Genomic DNA, 23,591 nt, shown 5'->3' with positions numbered 1-23,591 from the left:
GTGAGGGAGGGGGTCCTCTGCTGGGGCAGGCTCAGAGCTCACAGCACTGGCTTTCTCATTCCGCTGGTCTTGGCTCATTTCTGCACTGTTTGGCTCCGCTTGCAGAGTAAGAGGAGGTTAGCTCGCACAGGGACGGCCAAATGAAGAGCACGCAGGCCAGCCTCCCCACACCTGCACGTGTTCCTAAGACGCCACTCCGACCACGGCGTGAAGCGGAAGACACGGGGTGGCAGCGGGCATCCAGTGACGTGCCCACAAACACAGCCACCGAGTGCCTGTCTCCCCTCACGTCTCAGGCCTGAGAACCTGAAGTCACAGCTGCCACGTCAGTCCCAGGATTTTATACAACGGAGAAATACACGTAACAACACATAACACAGCAATGGCCCTCTGACATCGTGTTCCTATGGGGGGCACTCTTCGGAGTTCTGCTGTGAGTGTATATGTGCATACATACATACATATAAATATATGTGTGTGTGTGTGTGTATAAATTAACTGATCATTTAAAATGACCCCATGAAGTCGGTTCTAGCGTCAGTCTGTTTTGGGGGAAAGGTGGCGCATAGAAGACGTTAAGTTAGGCCAAGGCCAAGGATAACCAGTTCTTAGGCTACTGTCATTAGGCAGTTTCTGTAACTTGTCAGTGAAATTCAACCCAGGGGCTCAAACAGTAAAGAATCCACCTGCAATGCAGGAAACCCAGGTTCGACCCCTGGGTCGGGAAAATACCCTGGAGAAGGAAATGGCAACCCACTCCAGTATCTTTGCCAGGAGAATTCCATGGACAGAGGAGCCTGGTGGGCTGTAGCCCACAGGGTCGCAAGAGTCAGGCACGACTGAGCGACCAACACTTAAACTTCCAGAAAAGAAAGTTAAATGACTTCTAAGGCGTCAAATCAGGGTGTGACACCCAAGACTGCGCGCGAGGCCCGTTCTCCTCTCGGCGCGTCCCTCCCACGAGCAGGGGCGGCCCGGCCAGGCTGCTCCACAGGCCCTGCCAGCCCCTCGGCCCGACGCCCAGACATGTGGGACGGAGGGTGACCAGCGTGGAGAAGCTGAGCTGCAGAGCTGTACCTTCAGCTGATACACAACACACCCTCGGTCTATTTCCAAGTTGGGTCTGGAGTGTTCATGCATCCAAGGGGACCACTTCCCCAGGTACCTAGCTTCATAATCACAACCACCACCATGGCCTACCGTTGATTACATGGCTACCAAATGTCAAGCATCGTGGTGAGGTCTTTAAAGCATCCGATGTGCCTGTACGTGCAACATACAACTCTCAAAAAAAAGTAAATCTTTAGTTTTTTTTTTAAAAAACAAACAAACAAAAAACCTTACCTTTATCATTCTGGATAGATCACCAGCATCGGCTAATTCCAAAACTATGTTCAGTTCATTATCTTCAATGAATGATGCATAATATTTAATTACATTTGGATGGTTGAGTTGCTGAGGAAAAAAAGGCATCAAAAAGTCTTCTTACTGTAAATTCCCGAGTCACTTACAGTTTTGTAACAAGAATAAAATTAGTGACTGCATTTCATTTTTAAGTTACAGAAATCGTAACATGACTGTATTCTTCTTTCATCTAGTAAATTTTGAAATAAGTTTTATAATCATTTAAACTATACAACAATTATTTTTTAGTAATATTCTTAGAAATCATAGAGTACATTATACACCTAAAATTTTTAAAAGTACCGCTGTGCCCAACAAATATATAAACTGTGCATATAAATGAATGACCAAATTAAATAGCCGATTGTTAAAAACTATATCCTTCTAAATGGTAACTATCACTTAAAGGCACTCAATGGTAAGTGCACTTTCCCTTTTTACTATTTTGAAGACTGATCCTAGTATAACTTCAGCCAGTGATAAAACTCTGACATCTACTATATCTAAATATTGCCTTTATATCAAATACTACGAATACTCTGAACCTATCTGTGGGGCTGATTATTAAATTATCTTTAAAAAAATCACCTTGTAGAAATATACGCATTAGTCTACACATATTTACAATCTTTTCTAACAATCTTTTCATTCAATCTTTAACCAAGGTAACGTAAGACAAATCATTTCTCAAAGAAAATTATTCATGAATTATCCCTGAGTATACACAGGTTTTTCTTCTCTTCTTCCTACTTATAGAAGATAGGTTTCCTCCCACATTCTCTGTGATGATACATTATTTCTTCTCGTCCCAGGAAATAACTACAATAAGTCGACAGTGGGAAGCATGGCTTATTTTGAGCTTACTTTTTATCTTTTTTAATAAATCTGATTCATTTTGGGCACAAACAAAAATGGACAGCATAAATATCATCCAAGCTTTATCCAAAAGTTAAAAACACATCATAAGCCACAGCATTCCTCAACAGAAACTTCACTGTAACAAATGCAGTGCGAAGGCACTCAAACCTCAGACCTGTTCTCTGAGTGGGCGAGAAGCTGACATACTCTTTACACCACCCTTTCTAAATCTGGAAAAAAGATATGGAAATACTATTTTTATAATGTGAACCCCTTGGATCAGCTCACATTCTCAATATATCACACCAAATATGCATTTGCATTATCTAACATTTAGAATATGTCTAATTGGGATGATCAAGAAAAAAATTTCTTCCACGTTTTATGTTTATGTCTATTTCTAGTTTGAAATGGGGGAGGGAGTTAATCCTACCAAACATTCCAATTAATTAGTGTACAATGAATCCAAAAGGCAATATACTGATTTCCAATTTATACATTATCTGAATTCAGTGTGGCATAGCTACATCTCAAGAACTGTTTTCCTTGTAAGTGTGAAATCTTAATAAATCACTTTTATCAACCCACTCAGTTATGTTCAAAACAGTCAACAGTTCATTTGTTATTTACCTTAAGGAGATCTATTTCTTTGATACAATCAGCACGTGCTTTGGCATCCATTAAATCAAATATCTAAAAATAAAATTCAGTATTACTCAATAAAACAGTAATCCATGGTTCAAACTACCATGTAAGTCCATTGTAATGCTCTACACATAATTACACACACATTTAGAAGTGCACTTTCCAATTAGCATTTAGGAGCTATGGAGATCGACAGGTAATTTATCTCACGTTACTACTAGAGAGTATACGTTTTTCCCTCCAGAGGCAGTCAGTATTAAAAATGGGAAAAGAGAACAGCTATATATTTCATAAATAATACAAAGTGCTTTAAAATATACAATCAAAGAAATCTTTCAATGTTCCAAGCATGTGGAAAATTAACTGCAAAAACAAGCATCGTATGTTAACACATCTACGTGGAATCTGAAAAAACTGGTATAGACGATCTTATACCAGAAATAGAGACAGAGATGTAGAGAACAAACGCACGGACACCAAGCCGGAAAGAGGGAGGGTGGGATGAACTGGAACTGACACGTACACACCACCACGTGTACAACAGACAACGAGGACCCACTGCACACGGGAGCTCTACCCAGTGCTCCGCAGGGGCCTAGACGGGAAGGGAATCCACGGGGAGCGACATGCATGAGGCCGAGCCTCTGTGCTGTACAGCAGAGACTAACACAACATTATAAAACAACCACACTGCAATAAAAAAGCTTTACATGGTTACATATTTTTAAAAATACTTATAATTAAACTAATTTAGAACTACAAATTAAACTATCTTTAACTGAATTCTCAGTACCAAAAGTGATTTCCAAACAGTGAGGAATGAAGTACTGCTGGCACATTTAAGGCAAAACTAAACTCCGAGCCATAGATACATTTCACTGGAAATTCAAAAGAATTTTATCTTCCTTTTTCTCTTAGGCAGCATTTCAAGACAAAAATAAAACCTGTATCTTTAGCTTAAATCATTTCCAGACATAGATTCAAACCTGATTCCATGAGCAGGAAAAGACAACAGATATGGGGAAAAACAAAATCTGGATTTTCATAAACTATTTACAGGGTTGTCTCTAGAAAGCATCTTCACGGCTCTATCCAAATTTCTGCGGGTTTTTTAATTTACATTTGAGAAGGGCAAAGCAGTGTTTAGGGTAAGTGACTGGCTGATAAGCTCTTGGTAATCTCTGGATCATTTTAAAAGTTTTCTTTTGTCATCTTTAAGTTTAGCCAGAATCATTCACAACTGATGAAACAGAAATGGTAACACCTATATCTTCAGGAAGAAAAAGGCCTTCAAGTGACTTAACACAAATGTCCTTGAAAGGGCATCTAGCAAAAGAAAAAACACTTAGAATGTAGTAAAGAAAGTACTTAAAAATAACACTAAGGGAGTCTGACAAAGTGTCCTATCTTACTCTAAGTTATCTTGCATAAATGGAATCCTAGTCAGGAGTCCGAGCCCACTGGAGCCTGGATGAATGGCTCGCGGCGAGTCCTGTTCTGGGGTCCCCCACCCGCCAGCCGCCCTCGCCCGCATGGTCCCCCTCCCGCCCGGGTTCGTCCTCGCAGCCCCGGCCGGCAGTAGGGTCCAGGCCCCTCTCCTCCGCCCGTCCCGGCCTGGCTGACCGAGGGGGCGGCCTCTCCTCTGCCGCGGGGAGAACCTCGGCCGTCGGCCGCCAACTGCGGGCCCGCGCTCGCCGAGGGCAGGGAGACCGACCCCTTGTCTGAAGGGCGGAAGACAGCGCGGGAGGAGGAAACCCTCGGGGAAGGGCTGCGGCCGCTTGGACAGAAAGGAGAATCCGCGCTCCACACACAGGCCCCAGGGCTGCGGGGCTGGCGGGCCGGCGGGCGCAGGGGCTCCCCAGGGCCCTCGGCCCCTCTCTGCAGGCGCCTGCACGTCCCAAGGGCACATCAGAGACAGGCCTCAATGCTTCCTCGTGGGCTTCCAAGGTCCCGGCAAAGGACGGCAAGGAACTGGATACCTGACTGCGTCATTTATTAAAAAAAAGAAACCCCTGTTTCCACGGGGACGCCTTCTAACTTGCTCAGCCTACCTACAGTGATCTGCCTCCTGGGGCACCAGAAGCCCCACGTCCTTAAAACCAGAAAGCCTGGGAGAGGTACCACCGGAAATCCATGCTTTGTTCTGACTTCCCGAGAGCTTGACGCTCAGCCAAGTTTAGTCAGGGCTTCATGTCAGGGAAAGGCAACAACTGAGCCAAACCCTGAGGGTGAGACCTGCCCCGAAAGGCACGGGGGAGGAGGCGCCATGGAAGGAAGGAGAAGGGGACCCCAGGCAGAGCGGGACCCGAGCCTGTGCAGGGAGACTCGGTGGGTGCTGGAGCAGCAGTGGCCACGGGGACATCGTGAGGACAGCAAGGCGTGAGACTGCAGGGAGGAGGGAACCGGGCGACAGAGGAGAAAGGGCCCCCCTGGAGCACAGGCGGGGGAAGGGGAGTGAGGGCGGCCAAGATGGAAAGCACGTAGCAGGGTGGGCACTTTCCTGGGCACTTTCCGCTGCGCCTGAGCACAGGGCCGGCCAACGCACTTCCACCGCCAGCACTGTAGTCAGGCAGGCCTGCTGGTTTGGGTTCTGCTTATCCTGTGGCTAAAACACATCCAAGTAGGACGTGCAGGAGAGTGCATCTCCAGAGAGAGGCGAGCAGTGCCCCTCGGGGCTGTGGGCGTGGAACAGGGACTCCCGGTGAAAGCAGAAATGAAGAAACACTGGCGAAGAGAAACCCTGCCCAGGGCTGAGCAAGACGGGGCGATTCTGAAACGGAAGCATCCACGTTGCTCTCATAGCTGACCAAGGTCCAAGTAACATAACCAGACAACTGAGGTCAGACCTGAAGTAAGAGGTCTAGGGGATGTGGGCCAGTGTGCCGTGGTCAGGATGAAGTGAGACAAGGTCCGGTGGGAAGACAGCATGAGGGAGACAGGAGAGGGGATGTGGCCGGCGGAGACAGAAGCCCCGGAGCGCAGTGAGGGCCCGGACGCCACTGAGAGCAGACCCACCAGGTGCCGCTGGCTGGCCTGGGGAGAAACCAGGATTCCTGGTCTCGGCAGAGACAACGCGGTGCTGGGAGCAGCACAGGAAAATAAGAGCAAGGCGCCGAGAACACACTGTAAAAAGAAAAAAAGAAAAAAGGCCCTGCAGACTGGAAGACTAGGGACAAAGATGGAGCCAAATATTTAACTGGGATGAATTCCATAATCACAGTGAACTCTGAAAAAGAGACTGCATATATGGCCATAAAGGGTTAGACATATATTAAAATCACTGCATCCATTACAAAAGAAACTACTATCCATAAATTTTTAAATGCATAAAAATCCTAATTGCAATCAGGACTGCATGCAAAATACGCAGAATGTAGAATCGAAAATTAACACAGGTAAAAAAGCATTAATGTGCTTTAAAGGGGGATAGTTTTTTAAAAGCTTGAATTATGGAAAATTTGACTTGCAACTGATTTTCTTGATGAATGCTTTAAAATAGCTATTAAATATAAGCAAATATGGGGCATCCCTGGTGGTTCAGATGGTAAAGAATCTGCCTGCAATGCAGGAGACCCAGGTTGATGCCTGGGTTGGGAAGATCCCCTGGAGAAGGGCATGGAAAGTCACTCCAGTATTCTTGCCTAGAGAATCCCATGGACAAGAGGAACCTGGTGGGCTATAGTCCACAGGGTTGCAAAGAGGCAGACAAGAATTAACGACCAAACGATGGAAGAGCTGAGTATAACTAGACATTGCATGGACCAGATCAAAACAGCTGGCTGCTAGTCTTCCGATACAACTGCAGTTCTGAGACCCAAGCCAAGTGCCCTGGGAAGACTTTTTCAACCTCCCTCTCACTCTGGGCTCCTCAAGGCTGCTCCCGTGTGGTTCCTCTCTCACTGTTTCAGACGTGTCTTGGCTGCACTTGCACTGGGATCCCTGAGTCCTGTTATTTTGTTCATCTTGGTTCTCAAAGCCTTCGGCACTAACCACTGAACACCATACGCCCGCTCCCACTGGAGGAGCAGCAGGAAGGGAGGCTGGGATAGGGCAGCAAGGCCTGCCCGTGCCCCCCAGTTAAGGAGCACCATAACGGTGGAGAACAAACCATGACGGGATGGGGTGAATTCTCCAAAAGACCGATAGTCCTGTCACCACTGCAGGCTCCCGATCCCTGTATGATCTCGAGAAGGAAAGGGCACTCAGCACACACTCCCTCCCTTGCACACGCAGGTACCAGGCAGACATCCAGGAAAGTCACCGGGGCTTCCAGCAAGCCGGTCACGGCAAACTGAAACCTGACACGCGGACAAAGCACAGAAGCGCCCAGAGAACCACGTGGAGGAGTCTGGACACTGCTCCTGCAGGGTCTCATGAAATATCTGTGAGCAGAGCAACGAATTATAGATGCAACTTTCAACAGAGGGCCTCCTCCAGGAAGGGTCCTGGGCTAGCTGGAAACAGTGGCGCAGCCCTTCAGACCAGTAAGAAGCCTTAAAATAACAAACTGCAGAAGGAAATCCAGTGTCTGCTTCCTGGTGAAGTTTCTGAAGAGAGGCTAGGATTCTTCAGACAGGAAAGGAGTCTGGTCAATGGTATTTTAAAACATTTTCATACTAAGCTGCAGAGGTGGCTTATTAAAAAGGAAGAACCCTGGTCTCTCTTTTTCAGCACAAGTGCAATATATCACAAAAATCAACATGTCTGAAATGCAAATATCTTCTTGTAAAGGTTTAAGATAACTGTTCCCTAATTACATAAGCTAAGAATATCTTCGCAGCATCATTCCTCTCTTATGTGTAGAGGGAGTTGTGCTTAAACTAGAAGAGGTCCCAACTGCAACACAACAAAGCAGAGAGGAAGGCTCACTACTTCCATCTCAGGCACATACAAAAGGCAGAGTCCCACATGTGTGCGCCAGGAGACACACAGCATCTGACATGAACACGACAGAAATACTGCAACAGCACACAACTGCACACACCCGAAACTAGCAGCACGCAAGAACGGATACCACACACACGACAGGCAATACCACACACATACATGCATGTCCACACACCGAATACTGTACGTATAAAGATTAAAGCGTAGCCACACACCAACACGTGACAATATTTATGTAAATTCAAAAATGCAGAAGCAAACAGATTCATTCAGAATTTATACTGATATGGAGAAAAGTCTAGAGAAAAGAAAAGGAATGATACACACAAAACTCAGGACGTGGTGACCTGCGAGGCAAGGGAGTGACGGCTGTATCTGAGCCACGTGGTGGGTATGAGGGCACCTGTTCCAGTCTTGACCTCTGACACGTGTGTCCTGTAAACGCTTTCATAAACATTTACTGTACAAGGGAAAACTGTTCCCCTCTGCTGGTGAAGGCTGCTGCAAGGACACTGATCCTTCATGAAATTAAATAGTAAGAGGAGGAGCACACCGAGGTTTCACAGGACTCGACAGAGAAAACGACACCAGGTAGCAGGATAAAACAGGAAGTCTACAGGCGAGTGTCGACAAAAGCGACCTTCTCTCTAAAAAGAGAAGTTGTACTGCAGGACGTCGAACACTCTGAGGCAGAAAGGCGAGAGCGTTCCAGAGGGGAGGCAGTGGGCCCGTCGGGGCAGGGCCGGCCAGGGGAGCTGGGCAGACCCGGGCGCCTGAGGAGCCCGCACAGGCAGGACAGAAGGGCCGGGCCAGGGGAGCTGGGCAGACCTGGGCACCTGAGGAGCCCGCACACAGGCAGGGCAGGAGCACAGGGCCGGGCCAGGGGAGCTGGGCAGACCCGGGCGCCTGAGGAGCCCGCACACAGGCAGGGCAGGACGGCAGGGCCGGGCCAGGCCAGGGGAGCTGGGCAGACCCGGGCACCTGAGGAGCCCGCACAGGCAGGGCAGAAGGGCAGGGCCGGGCCAGGGGAGCTGGGCAGACCCAGATGCCTGAGGAGCCCCGCACAGCCAGGGCAGGAGGCCAGGGCCGATGCCAACGCAGCGTGGGCATGGTAAGCAGGACAGCGATCCCCTGCGTTCACCTGTCTCACTTTTTCTTCTCCGGTAAATAAAGTTCACCTTGGTTTTCTGTCTTTTACTGCCAGGCTGGTTCTCCCTGAGCACGGAGACCTGCCCCGGAGCATGCCCGCCAAGTCCTGGCTTCAGGAAGTGCATTCCGCGAGCCGGGTTTCCGTGCTCGAGGCCTGTAGCTGAGGCTACGACGTGTAGCCACATGCCCAGCTAGGAGCCATGGTGACAACTCCAATCTGCCTCTTAAAACCGAGAGCTGTGAAAGCTTTTCTAAGATCATTCTAGTCATGACTGAATCCGGGTGAACAGAGCCAGCTCGATTTTAAAAGTAGCATTACAACTAAAAAGTGATTTCCACCATACACAGCACTTAATGCAAGTGTTTACAGGACAATTTTTATTCTTTCCCATCATTCTCAACTCGAGACTGTCATGACCTAATCGTTCAGGACATACTTTTCTCTATTTACTATTCACAGAATATAATTTTACATGGATTTATAGAATTAAAGTCATCTTACCTGCACTTTTTTTAAAGCTACTGGTACTCCATCCAAGAGACAGGCTGCCCTATAAACTTCGCTAAATTGCCCGCGACCAATTTTCTTCTCTATTCGAAAGTTGGCTAATGTATTATAGCCCATATCCGGTCGTAAGGCCTTCTGTAATTAAAAAAGTCAGGAAAGTTTTCAATCACACAGTATGCACACAATTGTCAATTGTCTTCACTTAAGTAGGTGATTTCTATGGTAAACCTGCAGACAGTCATTTGTTTGACAGGTATTTATCAAACTATTCATATTATATAAACACACACACACACACACACACAGTCACCCTGCCAACTAGCACATGAAAACCTTCTAAACTTCCTGATGATATTTAACTTCTGCAAAGAACAGTTCCAGGGGCAGCAAGTGCACCACCTTATCATTACATTTTTTTTAAGACCTAAGTTTTTAAAAGCAGAATATTAAGAGGAAAGTAGAGAGGTTCCTGGTACACACCCCCGCCCCGACCCGGGCACTGCTTTTCTTGTTATCAACACCCCGTCAGAGCCGGACCCTGGTCACCACTGAGGAACCTACACTGACAAGTCACTACCACCCAAAGCCTACGGTTAACACTGGGGTTCACCCTTACTGCTGGACATTCTCCGTTCAGTTCAGTCGCTCAGTTGTGTCTGACTCTTCGCGACCCATGGACTGCAGCACACCAGGCTTCCCTGTCCATCACCAACTCCCAGAGCCTACTCAAACCCACGTCCACTGAGTCGGTGATAGCATCCAACCATCTCATCTGTCCTCCCCTTCTCCTCCCCCTTCAGTCTTTCCCAGAACATTCTATGGGCGTGGACAAAGGGATAACGACCTATATCCATAATCAGAGTGCCTGTGCGCACGCTCAGTCGCTTAGTCATGTCCGTGCGCACGCTCAGTCGCTTAGTCGTGTCCAGCTCTTTGAGGCCCCGTGGACTAGAGTCTGCCAGGCTCCTCTGCCCATAGGCTTGGAGTGGGGTGTCATTCCCTTCTCCCGGGGGTTTTCTCAACCCCGGGACTGAACCCGCATCTCCTGCATTGGCAGGTGGATTCTTCTACCCCTGAGCCACCTGGGAAGCTCCCCAGAATTTTAGCATCATAGTATATTTTCCCTGCCCAAAAAACCGTCTGTTCTCTGCCTGTTCACCCCTCGCTCCCCACCAACACCTAGCAGCCACCGATCTTTTCACTGGACCCATAGTTCTGCTTTTTCCAGAATATTACATAGTTAGAGTCATACAGCGTGTAGCCTTTCAGATCGGCCTCTGTCACGTGGAGAAGGAATGGCAACCCACTCCAGTATTCTTGCCTGGAAAAATCCCATGGATGAAGGAGCCTGGTAGGCTACAGTCCATAGGGTCGCAAAGAGTCAGACAAAACTGAGCAACTTCACGGTCTTTCTTTCTTTCTGTCACTTAAAACATAAATACCTTTTAAACAATATATTTTTTGCTGTTCATGGGAAAAGACATTTCTTTTTGAAACTCACACTTTTTAGTACTCATCAGATGGCAGGCACTGGACTAGCCCCCAGGGAAGCAGATGTATCCTAAGAAGTGTTTCTGCTCGGAAAGAGCCCATGTGGACACAAAAAGGGGCCTCAATTGTGCTGAGCGGATCACGGGGCTGGGAGGAGGCATCACTGTGGGCCCCTCTGGGGGTGGATGTGTTCTATCCACTGTTGTAATTCTTCTGTTCCTTGCTTACGGACTCAATCATCCATCACCCGGCCACAGGACAGACATGAGCTGCACACCCACGGGGTCGATCGCTGTCCAGCGCGGAGGCCACTACACACGCCCCGGGAAGGCTGCCTCTGCAGTGCCTCAAGCCACTCCCGCTCTACATGCAGCATCTCAGTCTACTGAAACATAACGAAGCGGCTCAGCCATCATATGCGCTTTTCCATCCTCCCTTTTTTTGGCCAAACACTCGTGGGCCTCTTCCAGATCCCAGGATTCCTGATAAGTAGACCCTTCTTGGCCTGGTACCACTCTGCTCATATCCAAATGGACCTTCTCTACTCTGGGCCGACTCAAAGTAAACATGACATTCTTGTGGGGCCTGATTAAGGCCGAACATTAAACACCTATTGGTGCAAACAAAGGGCGCACGGGTTCCTAAACGTGCCAAGGCAGCTTGAACTCAAATCAACGGTCCTCAAATAAACCGTAGTTAGGGCTGATGACCCCATGACGTATGCAAAGGGCTGTTTTGACATATATATGGGCATTACATTAACCCCTAATACATACAACCTTGTTCATGTCACTGTATCTATCACGCTAGCAAAAAAAAACTGTAAAATTCTGCTGGACTTTCACTGCCATTCAAATGCAACGTTTATCAAAAAAGAGGGGAAAAGTAACAATAACTTGTTACTGTGCATAGCTTCTCTTTCTTCTGAAAAGTCCAAAATAAGAAAAATACCACTCTTCCTTTAAGACATGCAAAACAATCAGAATACAAATTTCACAAATTCGTTATGTGAATATAAACCATAAATAACTGCCAGAATAGAATAATAACACGACTACAATAAAAAAGGTCCCATTTTGGCACCTATAATGTAACTGGTCCTATAAATTAGTACTTTTATGCTATTTAATTCAATTCTCGTGATGATCCTATCAGGTAGATGTTATCACACCAGGATCTATAGCTAGCTGATGCCCAAGCCCCAGTTCCCAACACAGGGTTAGCCATCCTCTGGGGTTACTAAACAGCCACCTACAGTGTAATAAATATTATGGTACCCTATGCGATAATCCACAGCATTTTCAATTTTAGGCCTTTTGATGAATAAAACAGAAATGGGACTAGAAACACACATACCAAAAATGAAAATAAAAAGTAGGAATGAAATCATAAAATAAAGGGAGACTACGTGCCACGCTGTTCAAGTATAAGATTTCTTTTTGTGGTCACTGAGATGAATTTACAACTGTCACTGTAAAGTGAGGTGAAAGTTACTCAGTCCTCTCCGACTCTTTGTGACCCCATGGACTATAGAGTCCATGGAATTCTCCAGGCCAAAATACTGGAGTGAGTGGCCTTTCCCTTCTCCAGGGGATCATCCCAACCCAGTGATCAAACCCAGGTCTCCCTCATTGCAGGCAGATTCTTTACCAGCTAAGCCACCGGGGAAGCCCAAGAACACTGGAGCAGGTAGCCTATCCCTTCTCCAGGGGATCTTCCTGACCCAGGAATTGAACCTGCGTTTTCTGCATTGCAGGCGGATTCTTTACCAACTGATCCATCTAGGAACTGTCACCTACTTAACAAAGGAAACTTACGAAGTCTCACTTTTTAGATATAGTCAGTGGATGTTAGCAACTTCTAGCTTTCGTAACTTCATTTCACTTAATGAGAGACTTTCAATTGTCCAAGTTTTTCTACCAAATGTTTTTGTTTTTGTTTAATTTACACACTAGGACAGACTGCAACATGGAAGAGGTGGGTTTCCTTCCTCTCTTCCAAACACCTAGAGCGCTCCTTCTCCAGATGAAAAGGTGTCGGTCTCCAGGGTGACACTCGGCTTCCTCATTGGGAACGCTACCACGCAACCCCTGCACGCACTTCAGGCCTGCCAGGGACCCCCGTCCCCTGTCCGCGCGGTAACTGACAAACGTGCGCGGGGGCTGCTGAGGCGCTGTGACGACCGCATGCTGAGCGCGGAGGACGGCTAATGTGTTTTGGCATGCAGGCGCTTAATCACACATTTACATATGCAATGACCTACATTTGCATGTCAGATCACACACTGTCTGGGTTTATTAAGGCCGTGCGCCTCCCTGCGCGTGGCCACCGGAGTGGCGAGTGAGGGCCAGAGGGCGGCGTTTTTTTGGCAGCGGAGGGATGAGCTGCCACCCAGGATTAGGCTGATGCGGCCTGGGCATTAGACACTTCATTAGACGTAATCTGTTTAGCAGTGGGCAGTGTATGTAAGCTTCACAGCCCATTTGCGGCACCCTTTCCCCCGTGGCCTTTCTTCAAAGGGCAGCGCAGCTGACTGACAGCCTGTCTTATCTACTCCCGTGTCCTGTTGCCAGGCCTAGACGCGAGGAGCAGACGTGAGACGGAGCGGGGCTGCACATCCCGGCACCCCCACCCCGAGGCTCGGGCACACTGTGGCGATCTGCAGAAAGATCAGCCTGGGTGCAAGGTGGTCTCCTTTAAGACCTGGCCAGGCAGGTGACACACACCTGGCCGGTGATTCTCGGACGCTGTGGCCGGTGCCCTGCTGCACGTGGATGAGTTATGTCCCAGGTAAACAGCACTGTATGAGGTGCTTAAAATAAAAGAGATGACATCATCAGGCCAGTGCCCATGCAAGTAAAGAACTATTTTTAGGGAAGAGCTGTATTTTCTTTTTTTTTTTTGGATGTGGTCCAATTCCCCATATTTTTTAACTTAGCACCTGAGTTATGCTGGAGAATAAAATAACTCAGCAAAATACTGAGATGCAAATTGGATACAAAATAAAGCCAGTGAGATCACTGCGACCGCCTTGCCCTGCTCTCCATGCAGTGCACAAATGGGTCTCAGGCCCTGCAGCCCCTTCACCACCAGGCTATGTGTCTTGAGCCCCACGAAATGACTTCTGGAATAATGTGAGTCATTTAAAGGATTTTCAGCTTTTATGAAAGTTACACACCACTCTGTCTCTTCCATCACACACTGAACCCACCTACACCGGAGGTGGGGGGTCTCACAGACACCCCACACCTGCCCCGGCCTCCCCACCATCCTTCCCGTCTGCCTCCAAGTCCAGCAGCAGCTCACCCCTCACACACAGCGTCCAAGTGACCCGGCCTTCTGGGGACCTGCGCTCTGCACATGTGGCCCACCTCTGCTCACCGTGGAGACCCATCTGATGGCCCTTCTCAGGGGCCCCTGCCCTGGGCCCGCAGTCTTCAGCAGCAGTCAACTCTGCAGACAGCTGTGCAAGCTCAGGCACAGGGCTGGGTTCCGGATCTCACTGGCTTTTAATTATTTGTTTACATGTGTCTATTTCTCCCTCCAAGCACAGCTTCTCAAAGGCAGAAACCAAGCTTGTGCCCAGATGCCACGAAGGTGGCGTGACGTGAAACAGACAGGAAGTATCTACTTATAGGTGAACACAGCTGAAAGAAGTCCCTCTGCCCTTAACAGCTTCCACCGGGTGAGACGAGACTTGCCTTGCACCCCGCCAGTCAGGAGCCCTGAGTGCTAAGCCGCTGTCCCCGCTGGGGTGACATGCGAGGCCCTGAACGCTGCCGTCTGAGGCCTGACCCAGTGATGGTGCTTTAGTCACTAAGTCATGTAAGACCTGTTTGCGACCCCACACACTGTAGCCCACCAGGCTCCTCTGTCCATGGGGCTTTCCAGGCAAGAATACTGGAATGAGTTGCCATTCCCTTCTCCAGGGGATCTTCCTATCCAGGGGCTGGAAGCATGTGCGGTACATTTTTGTGGTGAGTTGTACTTAATCTCCTGAGATGTGTGAATCCACAAGTTAAAAGAATCCTAAAATCTCAGAAAAGCAAAATAAATACTCAAAATCACATATGACGACTAAAAAATCAAACCTGAGAGTGAAGGAGGCTTAATGTAACCCCTTAAATGTCCGGCATTCTCATTAAGGAAACTCCTGTTGATCTGAATGCGCTGTAATTACCAACCACCAGATCATGCTAACTAATTGGGATTAACTTCTACGTGTCAGTCCCCTCCTGCACATAAATACTTTTCATTTCAAAGTAAAACGCAGTCTGTTGTCCCCCGACTCATACTCTCACAGGTGCAAACTTGTTAAACAACAATTTCCCAGGACTAAATTAATTTCTCTAATTTCTTTTAAATTTGAAGGCAAGAACGTTTAATGAGCAGTAAGATAATTCAGGGTAACATGATGATAATAGTTCTCTCTGGGGAAATTAGAGGGGCCCCGCCATGGACTCAACAGACTCTCCAGGGAGAAAATCCTGTCCTGACAATTCCTGGAGGTACTGTTATCAGCGATCTAATGTACAAGCCAGGATTAACAATACTTAACACCATTAATAAGGTTTTCACTGTTACTGCAAACTCGTCTCTTGCTGGTGATTTTCATCTTACCAACTCTGTAATCTAACAAATACTATACTTTAAGTTAATAGTATTAAATTTCTCCAAAATCTGAAAGTAACGAAACTTAAAAATGCCCTTCAATTTTATTTGGCAATGAAGCTCATTCTATGGATGATCTTTAAAGAGACATTACTCAGCTCCCAACTACACAAACTGGAATGCCCTTTTGACAATATCTCACACAGAGCTCTTACACACTACTTTCTATATAAACCTCACCAGAAATTTAAAAAACATGTTAAAACAAAAACATCACATGTGCCAGCAATCTAATTAGTCATTCTTCTTCCCATTTGAAAAATCATCTCCCTAAAATTTCTTAAGCTATTTGAAAAGTACCCTATTCCTAAAGACACTAAAAGTCAGATTTAAGTCAGCTGGAATGATATACCATTAATCACTATAACTGGCTTTTTATCAAACAATGGAGAGAATTCACTACAGCATAAGAAAAATGAGTGATCAAATTCAACCAATTATTTAAACATTTATAAGATCTTGGTATTTGTATCATTTAACCATCATTAGTTATACTACCTAGCATGATAATTACTATATACAAATTATGTAAGCAAAAATACCGGTTACCTGTCCTGGCATTTCAGGACCAGGGTAATGACAGAGACCCTGCCACCAGCCCCGTGAGCTCCAGCAGCTGGAGCTGGTCAAATTCACACCGCGAGCAGAAGCCTTTCACTGCGACAGAGACAAGTGGAAGACGTTTTCTTCAATTTATTCATTTATTCCACAGTTATTAATAGACGACAGGCTTAAACAAACATGTAATCCAAAAACAGTAAAAAGGCAATAAGCAATATTAGTATCTGGGAGAAGGAAATGACAACCCACTCCAGTATTCTTGCCTGGAGAATCCCAGGGACAGAGGAGCCTGGTGGGCTGCCGTCTATGCCCCACAAAGGGTGAGACACGACCGAACCGACTTAGCAGCAGCAGCAGCAAGATTAATATCTAATATTTAGGTACTATGCAGAGAAATAAAATAGAGTGATATAATAGGAAATGAACGATGGTTATTTTGGATTGGGTGTTACTGGGATGACCCCGCGGAGGGGGTGACATTTTGGTTAAAAGATTAAAAGACCAGAAGGAAAAGAAAGTGCCGGAAAGCAGCCCTGGGGGAAAGGTCTTCAGGGAGGAAGGAGCTAGGTGTGTCTGAAGAACACTGGCTGGAGGGTGGAGAACACTTCGGGTAAGGGCCGGGGTCAGAGGTGAGCACGCTGAGAGCATGGGTGTGGGCTGTGGGTCTCCAACAGAGAGGCTCTGAACTCATGACCCTAACCCTGCGCGGAGAAAGGCAGGGAGAGGAGGAGAGCCAGAGATGGGGAGAGCGGGGAGAGCACGGAAGGCCTGGCCTGGCCGGACCTGACGGCGACAGCGAGGCGCGCGCAGTGTGCGGCCGGGACGCGACCCTCAGGTGGACCCCGAGGACTCGGACTGCGGGAACTGAACGAGGGCGAGGGGAGAGGGACGCCAAGGACGGCTCGTGGGCTCGGGGCTTGAGCACATCGACGGGAGAGGGAAGCCGCTGACGGGGGTGTGTTGGTAACAGAGGTGTGACAAAGGATGGAACACGACACAGAAACAGGCACGGCAGAGAGACCTGTGCACCGAGGGCGCTGCGTCGTCTCTGCTGCACGCGTCCTCACCACTGAGAGCCAGCATCTCGTCCCGGCCTCTGAGCGCCGTCCACGTGCCGGGCACAGCACCTGCAGGCTCCACAGCCGGGGCTCCGTAAAAACTGCTGCTGCTGCTGCTAAGTCGCTTCAGTCGTGTCTGACTCTGTGCGACCCCAGAGATGGCAGCCCACGAGGCTCCCCTGTCCCTGGGATTCTCCAGGCAAGAACACTGGAGTGGGTTGCTATTTCCTTCCCCAATGCAGGAAAGTAAAAAGTGAAAGAGAAGTCGCTCAGTAGTGTCCGACTCTTAGCGACCCCATGGACTGCAGCCTACCAGGCTCCTCCGTTCATGGGATTTTCCAGGCAAGAGTACTGGAGTGGGGTGCCATTGCCTTCTCCAAACTAGTGCTCCCTTAACCTACAGGGCGGAAGAGCAAGGCACAGGTAGGTGTTCAGTACCTTCCCTCCAGCACGCAGCCAGCAAGTGGGGGAATCCAAGCACTTACACGGGGCAGTGCAAAGTCAGGGCTCAGGCCCTAAGCCACCCCACTAAACGTCCAGCTCTCCTGTGTCCTCCTGGTCCCTCAGACGGGATCCCCGTAAACGCTGGGGCCCGCGCGGCAGCCAAGCTCAGCCCTCTTTGCTCGCTGCGCTCATCACAGGCCCATGCAGCCCTGCGTCCTGCTCCCCCTCGGCCGGCGCTGGGAGCTGGGGTGGGCTTTCACTGACCCCGTGTGCCCCCCGACCCCCTACTGGGTGCCCCATCAGAACTCTCCTAGGAAGTCCTCCCCTTCCACCTCCCTCTTCTGCACTGAACGAGATCCGGTCAAGGGAGGAAAAGAAGGCATAATTAAATGCAGTGCATACAAGCATTCCTGGAAAAAGAAGTATTCAGCAAAACTTCAAAATCAGGTTGAACATCTGTTTCATGAACACTTCATGAAAGAGCTGTGTGAAGCATACCCACAGGTACGCGAGAAAGTCACAACATTCCATAATAACGGTATAAAGGGAGACAAAGTGTAAAGGAATCCTAATTGTAAAATGATACAACTGATTCCTAACAAACATACTAGATTCTACACATTCAACGTTGCCCTTCAAACAGGCACAATGGGAGCATGTGGACTTATTTCCAGAAAGGCTTCTGATACTGAAAATCCATTTGAAATCCCTCCTTGGATTGTAATCAGTTTGTGAATCATAAAAACCACTAGTCTCACCTAAGAAGAGATCATCTTTTGATCGAAAGAAGAATACCAAGACAATTTACTTTTTCCGCCAAGTACAAACTTGGCTCCAAAGGATTTCTAAATATTCCAAATATCAAATTCATCCTCAAAAATGGAATCATTTTCATCACTGAATTTATTAAAACTACATTTCAGGCTCTGAATGCAGTTCCAAATAGAACTGGCAAGCTATTTTGATTAATGTATACCTCATCTGGTCCCACCACTTCATGGGAAATAGATGGGGAAACAGTGGAAACAGTGTCAGACTTTATTTTTTTGGGCTCCAAAATCATTGCAGATGGTGATTGCAGCCATGAAATTAAAAGACGCTTACTCCTTGGAAGGAAAGTTATGACCAACCTAGATAGCATATTCAAGAGCAGAGATATTACTTTGCTAACAAAGGTCCATCTAGTCAAGGCTATGGTTTTTCCAGTGGCCATGTATGGATATAAGAGTTGGACTGTAAAGAAAGCTGAGCACCGAAGAATTGATGCTTTTGAACTGTGGTGTTGGATAAGACTCTTGAGAGTCCCTTGGACTGTAAGGAGATCGAACCAGTCCATTCTAAAGGAAATCAGTCCTGGGTGTTCATTGGAAGGACTGATGCTGAAGCTGAAACTCCAATACTTTGGCCACCTCATGCGAAGAGTTGACTCACTGGAAAAGACTCTGATGCTGGGAGGGATTGGGGGCAGGAAGAGAAGGGGACAAGGATGAGATGGCTAGATGGCATCACCGACTCGATGGACATAAGTTTGAGTGAACTCTGGGAGTTGGTGATGGACAGGGAGGCCTGGCATGCTGTGATTCATGGGGTCACAAAGAGTCAGACATGACTGAGCAACTGGACTGAACTGAACTGAACTGAAACCTCATCTTTGAACCAGTCAATACTGAAGGAAATCAATCCTGAACATTTATTAGAAGGACTGATGCTGAAGCTCCAATACTTTGGACACCTGATGCAAAGAGCTGATTCACTGGAAAAGACCCTGATGCTGGGGAAGACTGAGGGCAGGAGGAGAAGAGGGCAGCAAAGGATGAGATAGCTAGACAGCACCACTGATTCAATAGCCATGAATTTAAGTAAACTCTGGGAGATAGTGGAAGATAGAGGAGCCTGGTGTGCTGCAGTCCATGGAGTCACAAAGAGTCAGACACGACTTAGCAACCAAACAACAACAACACCATCTTTGAACACATCAGACTATTCAAACAGAAATGTCCAAGACAGCAGATGAGAGAACCCTTACTGTATTCCCATTCTTTTAAAAATCATCTAAATTTCTCAAGGATTTCCTTTCAAAGCTGAGAAACATCTAGCCCTAAATACGTTAAGTACGAACAACCAATCTAAATTCAAAACTCAATCAAGCTTTAAATATTCTGATGTCACTTCTCATTTCAGAGTTCTTTTTAGTCTACATTACCAAGCCTTTTCCTAAAGTAACTTTCAATAACTAAAATCCATACAATATTAAGATAATTAGGCAATCAAAATTAAGCTTTCATTTAGAGATTAATTCATTCATCCAACAAATACCTGGATACCCATGACCTAGTACTCATTCATATAAAGTACAGTCTACAGACGTGAACACTGCACTGTGGTATAGTATATTCTTATTTATTAGAAGCATATCAGCGTGAAACTACCCAGTAGTCATTATTTTTCTGAGAGTAATCTTTCTGCTGTCTTCCAAATTACATGCTTCCTCTAGGATAACACTTTTCTTATGACGTTTGCCATGTAGCTCACATACATTATGATGAGCCTTTATGCTGATTACAGTCCATTAGGGACTAAATCTCCTTGAGCAGCTCCTGAGACTGTGATCAAAGTAACTGAAATATGGAGTTGAAAGAGAGCTCAGTATAAGCAAGATATGACTGAATCTGCATCCAAAATAGGGAAAGACACAACATGCGGCTGGAGAAGAAAAAGGAGCCCTGTGACGTAAGACCCTCTGCATCGCACAAGAACATGCAGAACCCATCCTCACGCCCAGAAATCAACGTCTCTCAGAAGTGTGGCTCAGCGGTAAAGAACCCACCTGCAACACAGGAGAGGCGGGTTCAGTCTCTGGGTCGAGAAGATCTCCTGGAGAAGGAAATGGCAACCCACTCCAGTATTCTTGCCTGGGAAATCCCATGGACAGAGGAAGCCTGGCGGGCTACAGTCCAAGGGGCTGCAAAGAGTCAGACATGACTCAGTGACTAAGCAACAACAACAAATAATGATAAAATATACACTTTGGAAAGATGACTCTTGCTATAGTGTGAAGACTGAACTAGAAATAGGAAAATGAGAGGAAAAGAGACTGGTTCAGAAGGTTCCACAATAATCCAGGCAAAAGGTGGCAGAAATCTAACAGGAGGCACAGTCGGGATGCAGAGAACTAGCAGATTCCAGAGCTACTTAAGGAGTAAAGTCAGCAGCCTGTGTCAGGAATACAGCAAGGCCCCTACACATGAACTTCAAGTTGCAAACTTTCCAAGATGAGAACCTGCCTCTAGTTCCAGCGAGGAAGCAGAACCTGTGCCGTGGACGCCAGGCGTGAGCGGCATCGCAGCCTGCCCACGGTCGCCCGTCGATGATGGCCCTCCGGCTCTCCCGCCTCCCACCCCCTCCCTCCTCCATCAGTGACTTCTCCCTGCCTGTCCACTGGATGCCAGCTGCTGGGCCGGCTGCTGTGCTGCACTTCTATACTGTCAAGTTAAAATTGTTTCCCTTACTTTCTGTGTTTGGCTTTTATGCATTATTTGCCTGAAAAGCATTATAAACCCAGTAGAGTGCAGTACTATATGGGTGACTGTTAGTTGGGTACCCAGGCTAACTTTGTTGGACTTACGAACACACCCTTGGAACAGAACTCGTTTGTGTGTCGGGGACTTACTGTAGCTGAAACACATGTTCACGGTGTTCAGCGCAGGGTGGGTGCTCTTGGAAGAACTCCCTCAGCAGCAGGGCTTCTGCCCTGGACAAAAGCCAGAGGATGCTGAGAAGGAAGGTGGGGGCTGGGGGTCAAGCATCCAGCTAGTGTGAGGGCTCACGAGGAGGCGGGGAGACAACAGCGACAAGGAAGGTGAGCGCCCTTCCTTCAGGAGGCAGAGCCTCGAGGAAGCAGGTCTTACCCCCGTCACCCCAAAAACAAGGAGGATTAACGGGCTGGAAGAGGCTCTGTGGATGGAGAGGTGGCGCCCTGACCCCCAACTCTCATGTGCGCAGCTTATTATTAAAATCACCAGAGAACCAGCAGCCTCCACGGGAAAGGATGCCGGGAAACAACAGCCTTGGGGCAAAGAGGTCTGTTCCAGCTGGGAAGCTTAAAGGGATGGCCGCTTTAACCAACCTCACCGCTTACTGGCTACTCCCTGACAAGACGCTCGTACCTTCCCAGCAACCAGAACGAGGAAGGCCCCTCTTCCTGCCTGTACCCCTGGGATGCTTTCCCGCCTTCACAGGGAGCCAAAGGGTTACAAACAGTAACAGCTTCAAGTTTACAAACAGTAGGTATGACCTAAGTCCTGGTGATGATCATAATTAAAATAAATCCACCCTCTAGACACACCCAGGAATTCTTAAAATTGTGCTCTGATTATAACTGTTTCATATTTAACTTTATGATAAAAAGTGAAGGCAGCAGAGTGCTCTTTAATGATCAGAAATCAAAATAGTCATAAAATGTTAGCTGCAGACTTCCATCATTTAAAATTAGCCTCATACTAAAATGTAAATATCTTACCATTTCTGTGTCACCATCAATGATACAGTCTGCATTTTTTAAAATTAAGCTATAATAAATTCGTTGTTCCAAAAACGAGAGTCCAAAAGCAACGTGAACATAACAGCGTGCAAATCTAGTCAAAATATCCCGTCAGTACTTTTGAGACTTTAGTGGAAGGAGTCAAAGAAGGAAAACAGGAAGGAAATGGAAGGTGATAGAAAAAAAAAAAATTCCCTAAGTTCAATGAATGACAACAACAACAAAAATTAATAGAGAAACTCATACGGCACTAAAAATGAGACCACACAGGACGCATGGCAGGGTTAGAGTATTCACCTCAGAACAAGAAAAAGACAGACACACTGAGAACAGACACCACGTGTCATTACACAGAGAGTGGGGATCTGACACTGAGAAGCCTGACTTCCTCGGTTTCCTGTTTGTGTGCAGACACGTATCAGCATCACAGCAGCGGAAGGAGTCGCTCAGCTAACCGTATGCTGCCTCATCACCCCGTTGTTCGGGCCAATGGTGTGGAACAAAACAAAAGAAGGTTGTCAACCTGGAGTGGAAGCTGTCCTTTGCCAGCTTTTTAAAATCCTGCTCCTGAGAGCGGTAACATTTTTCAAAGACTTAATCAGCAGTAACGCTTGTGAACTCTTGTCAGGTAATCTCCCACCATCAGTCTGGATGCAGAGACAGGGGTCCTCCCGCCGCCCCCCGCCTGCATGGGCGACACCGGCCTATTTCCCAGGACAGTGGGGTACCTCTGCCCACTGCGGGGCAGAGGCCGCACGAAGGCAACCGTGTCAAAGAGACACAGAGCCACGGACGCAGCTTTAGACTCGTGCTGCGTGGCAGCCGTGGGTCCCAGGAAACTGTGCCTCCTGGCTGGTGAGTCAGCAGCAGCAAAAATCAAAGTGCTGCTTTTCCTTTCCTTTGGAATTTGGAGCTGCTCAAAACAGAATTTCAAAATCATGACATAACTACCTAATTTTAGTAGTGCTGCTTTTACCGTCTGCACAGAAACAATATACAAAACACTAATATCCGTGTGTGTGTGTGTGCAACTGGCACGTAGACATGTCTGCATCTAGGAGAAACTGCATACCATAATCTTGGGTATTTTATGACCATAATATAAAATACAGATGGTAGATTTGAAAAAACAATCCTCTTGAAATTAAAATACTGGCCTTACTTAAGCTCTTAAGGGTCTCTTTTGTGAAGACAGTCCAGATAATTCAGACAAGTGTGACAGAGGAGACAACGTAAAATTCAGCTATGCAGACACACGCTCGCCACAGGCACCCTGGTGGGCTCAGTCGGGGATCCTTCCCGAGCCCCTGCTGCGATGAGGGACCTGCAGCGTCACAATGCACCGAGAAAGAGCAAGACAGAGCACAAACCCTCA

General features: G+C 47.3%; 1 protein-coding gene across 2 annotated transcripts in view; it reads right to left on the bottom strand.

Annotated features, from left to right (window-relative positions):
- The window catches only part of NEK7 (NIMA related kinase 7), a 138,293-nt gene that overhangs the window by 56,824 nt on the left and 57,878 nt on the right, over nucleotides 1–23,591 (bottom strand). The window contains exons 3-5 of one of the 2 annotated variants that reach the window (XM_019976441.2): nucleotides 9,446–9,586; nucleotides 2,893–2,955; nucleotides 1,345–1,455 (exon numbers count right to left, since the gene is read on the bottom strand). In XM_019976441.2, coding sequence (XP_019832000.1) covers nucleotides 1,345–1,455; nucleotides 2,893–2,955; nucleotides 9,446–9,586 — 315 coding nt within the window. The remainder of the gene's footprint in view (nucleotides 1–1,344; nucleotides 1,456–2,892; nucleotides 2,956–9,445; nucleotides 9,587–23,591) is intronic. The other variant, XM_019976442.2, reaches the window with a different exon arrangement.

The sequence above is a fragment of the Bos indicus genome, chromosome 16 (assembly GCF_029378745.1).
Source record: "Bos indicus isolate NIAB-ARS_2022 breed Sahiwal x Tharparkar chromosome 16, NIAB-ARS_B.indTharparkar_mat_pri_1.0, whole genome shotgun sequence".
NCBI classification, from domain to species: domain Eukaryota; kingdom Metazoa; phylum Chordata; class Mammalia; order Artiodactyla; family Bovidae; genus Bos; species Bos indicus.
Note: the sequence above shows the minus strand (reverse complement) of the source record. Positions and strands in the feature narration are given on the sequence as shown.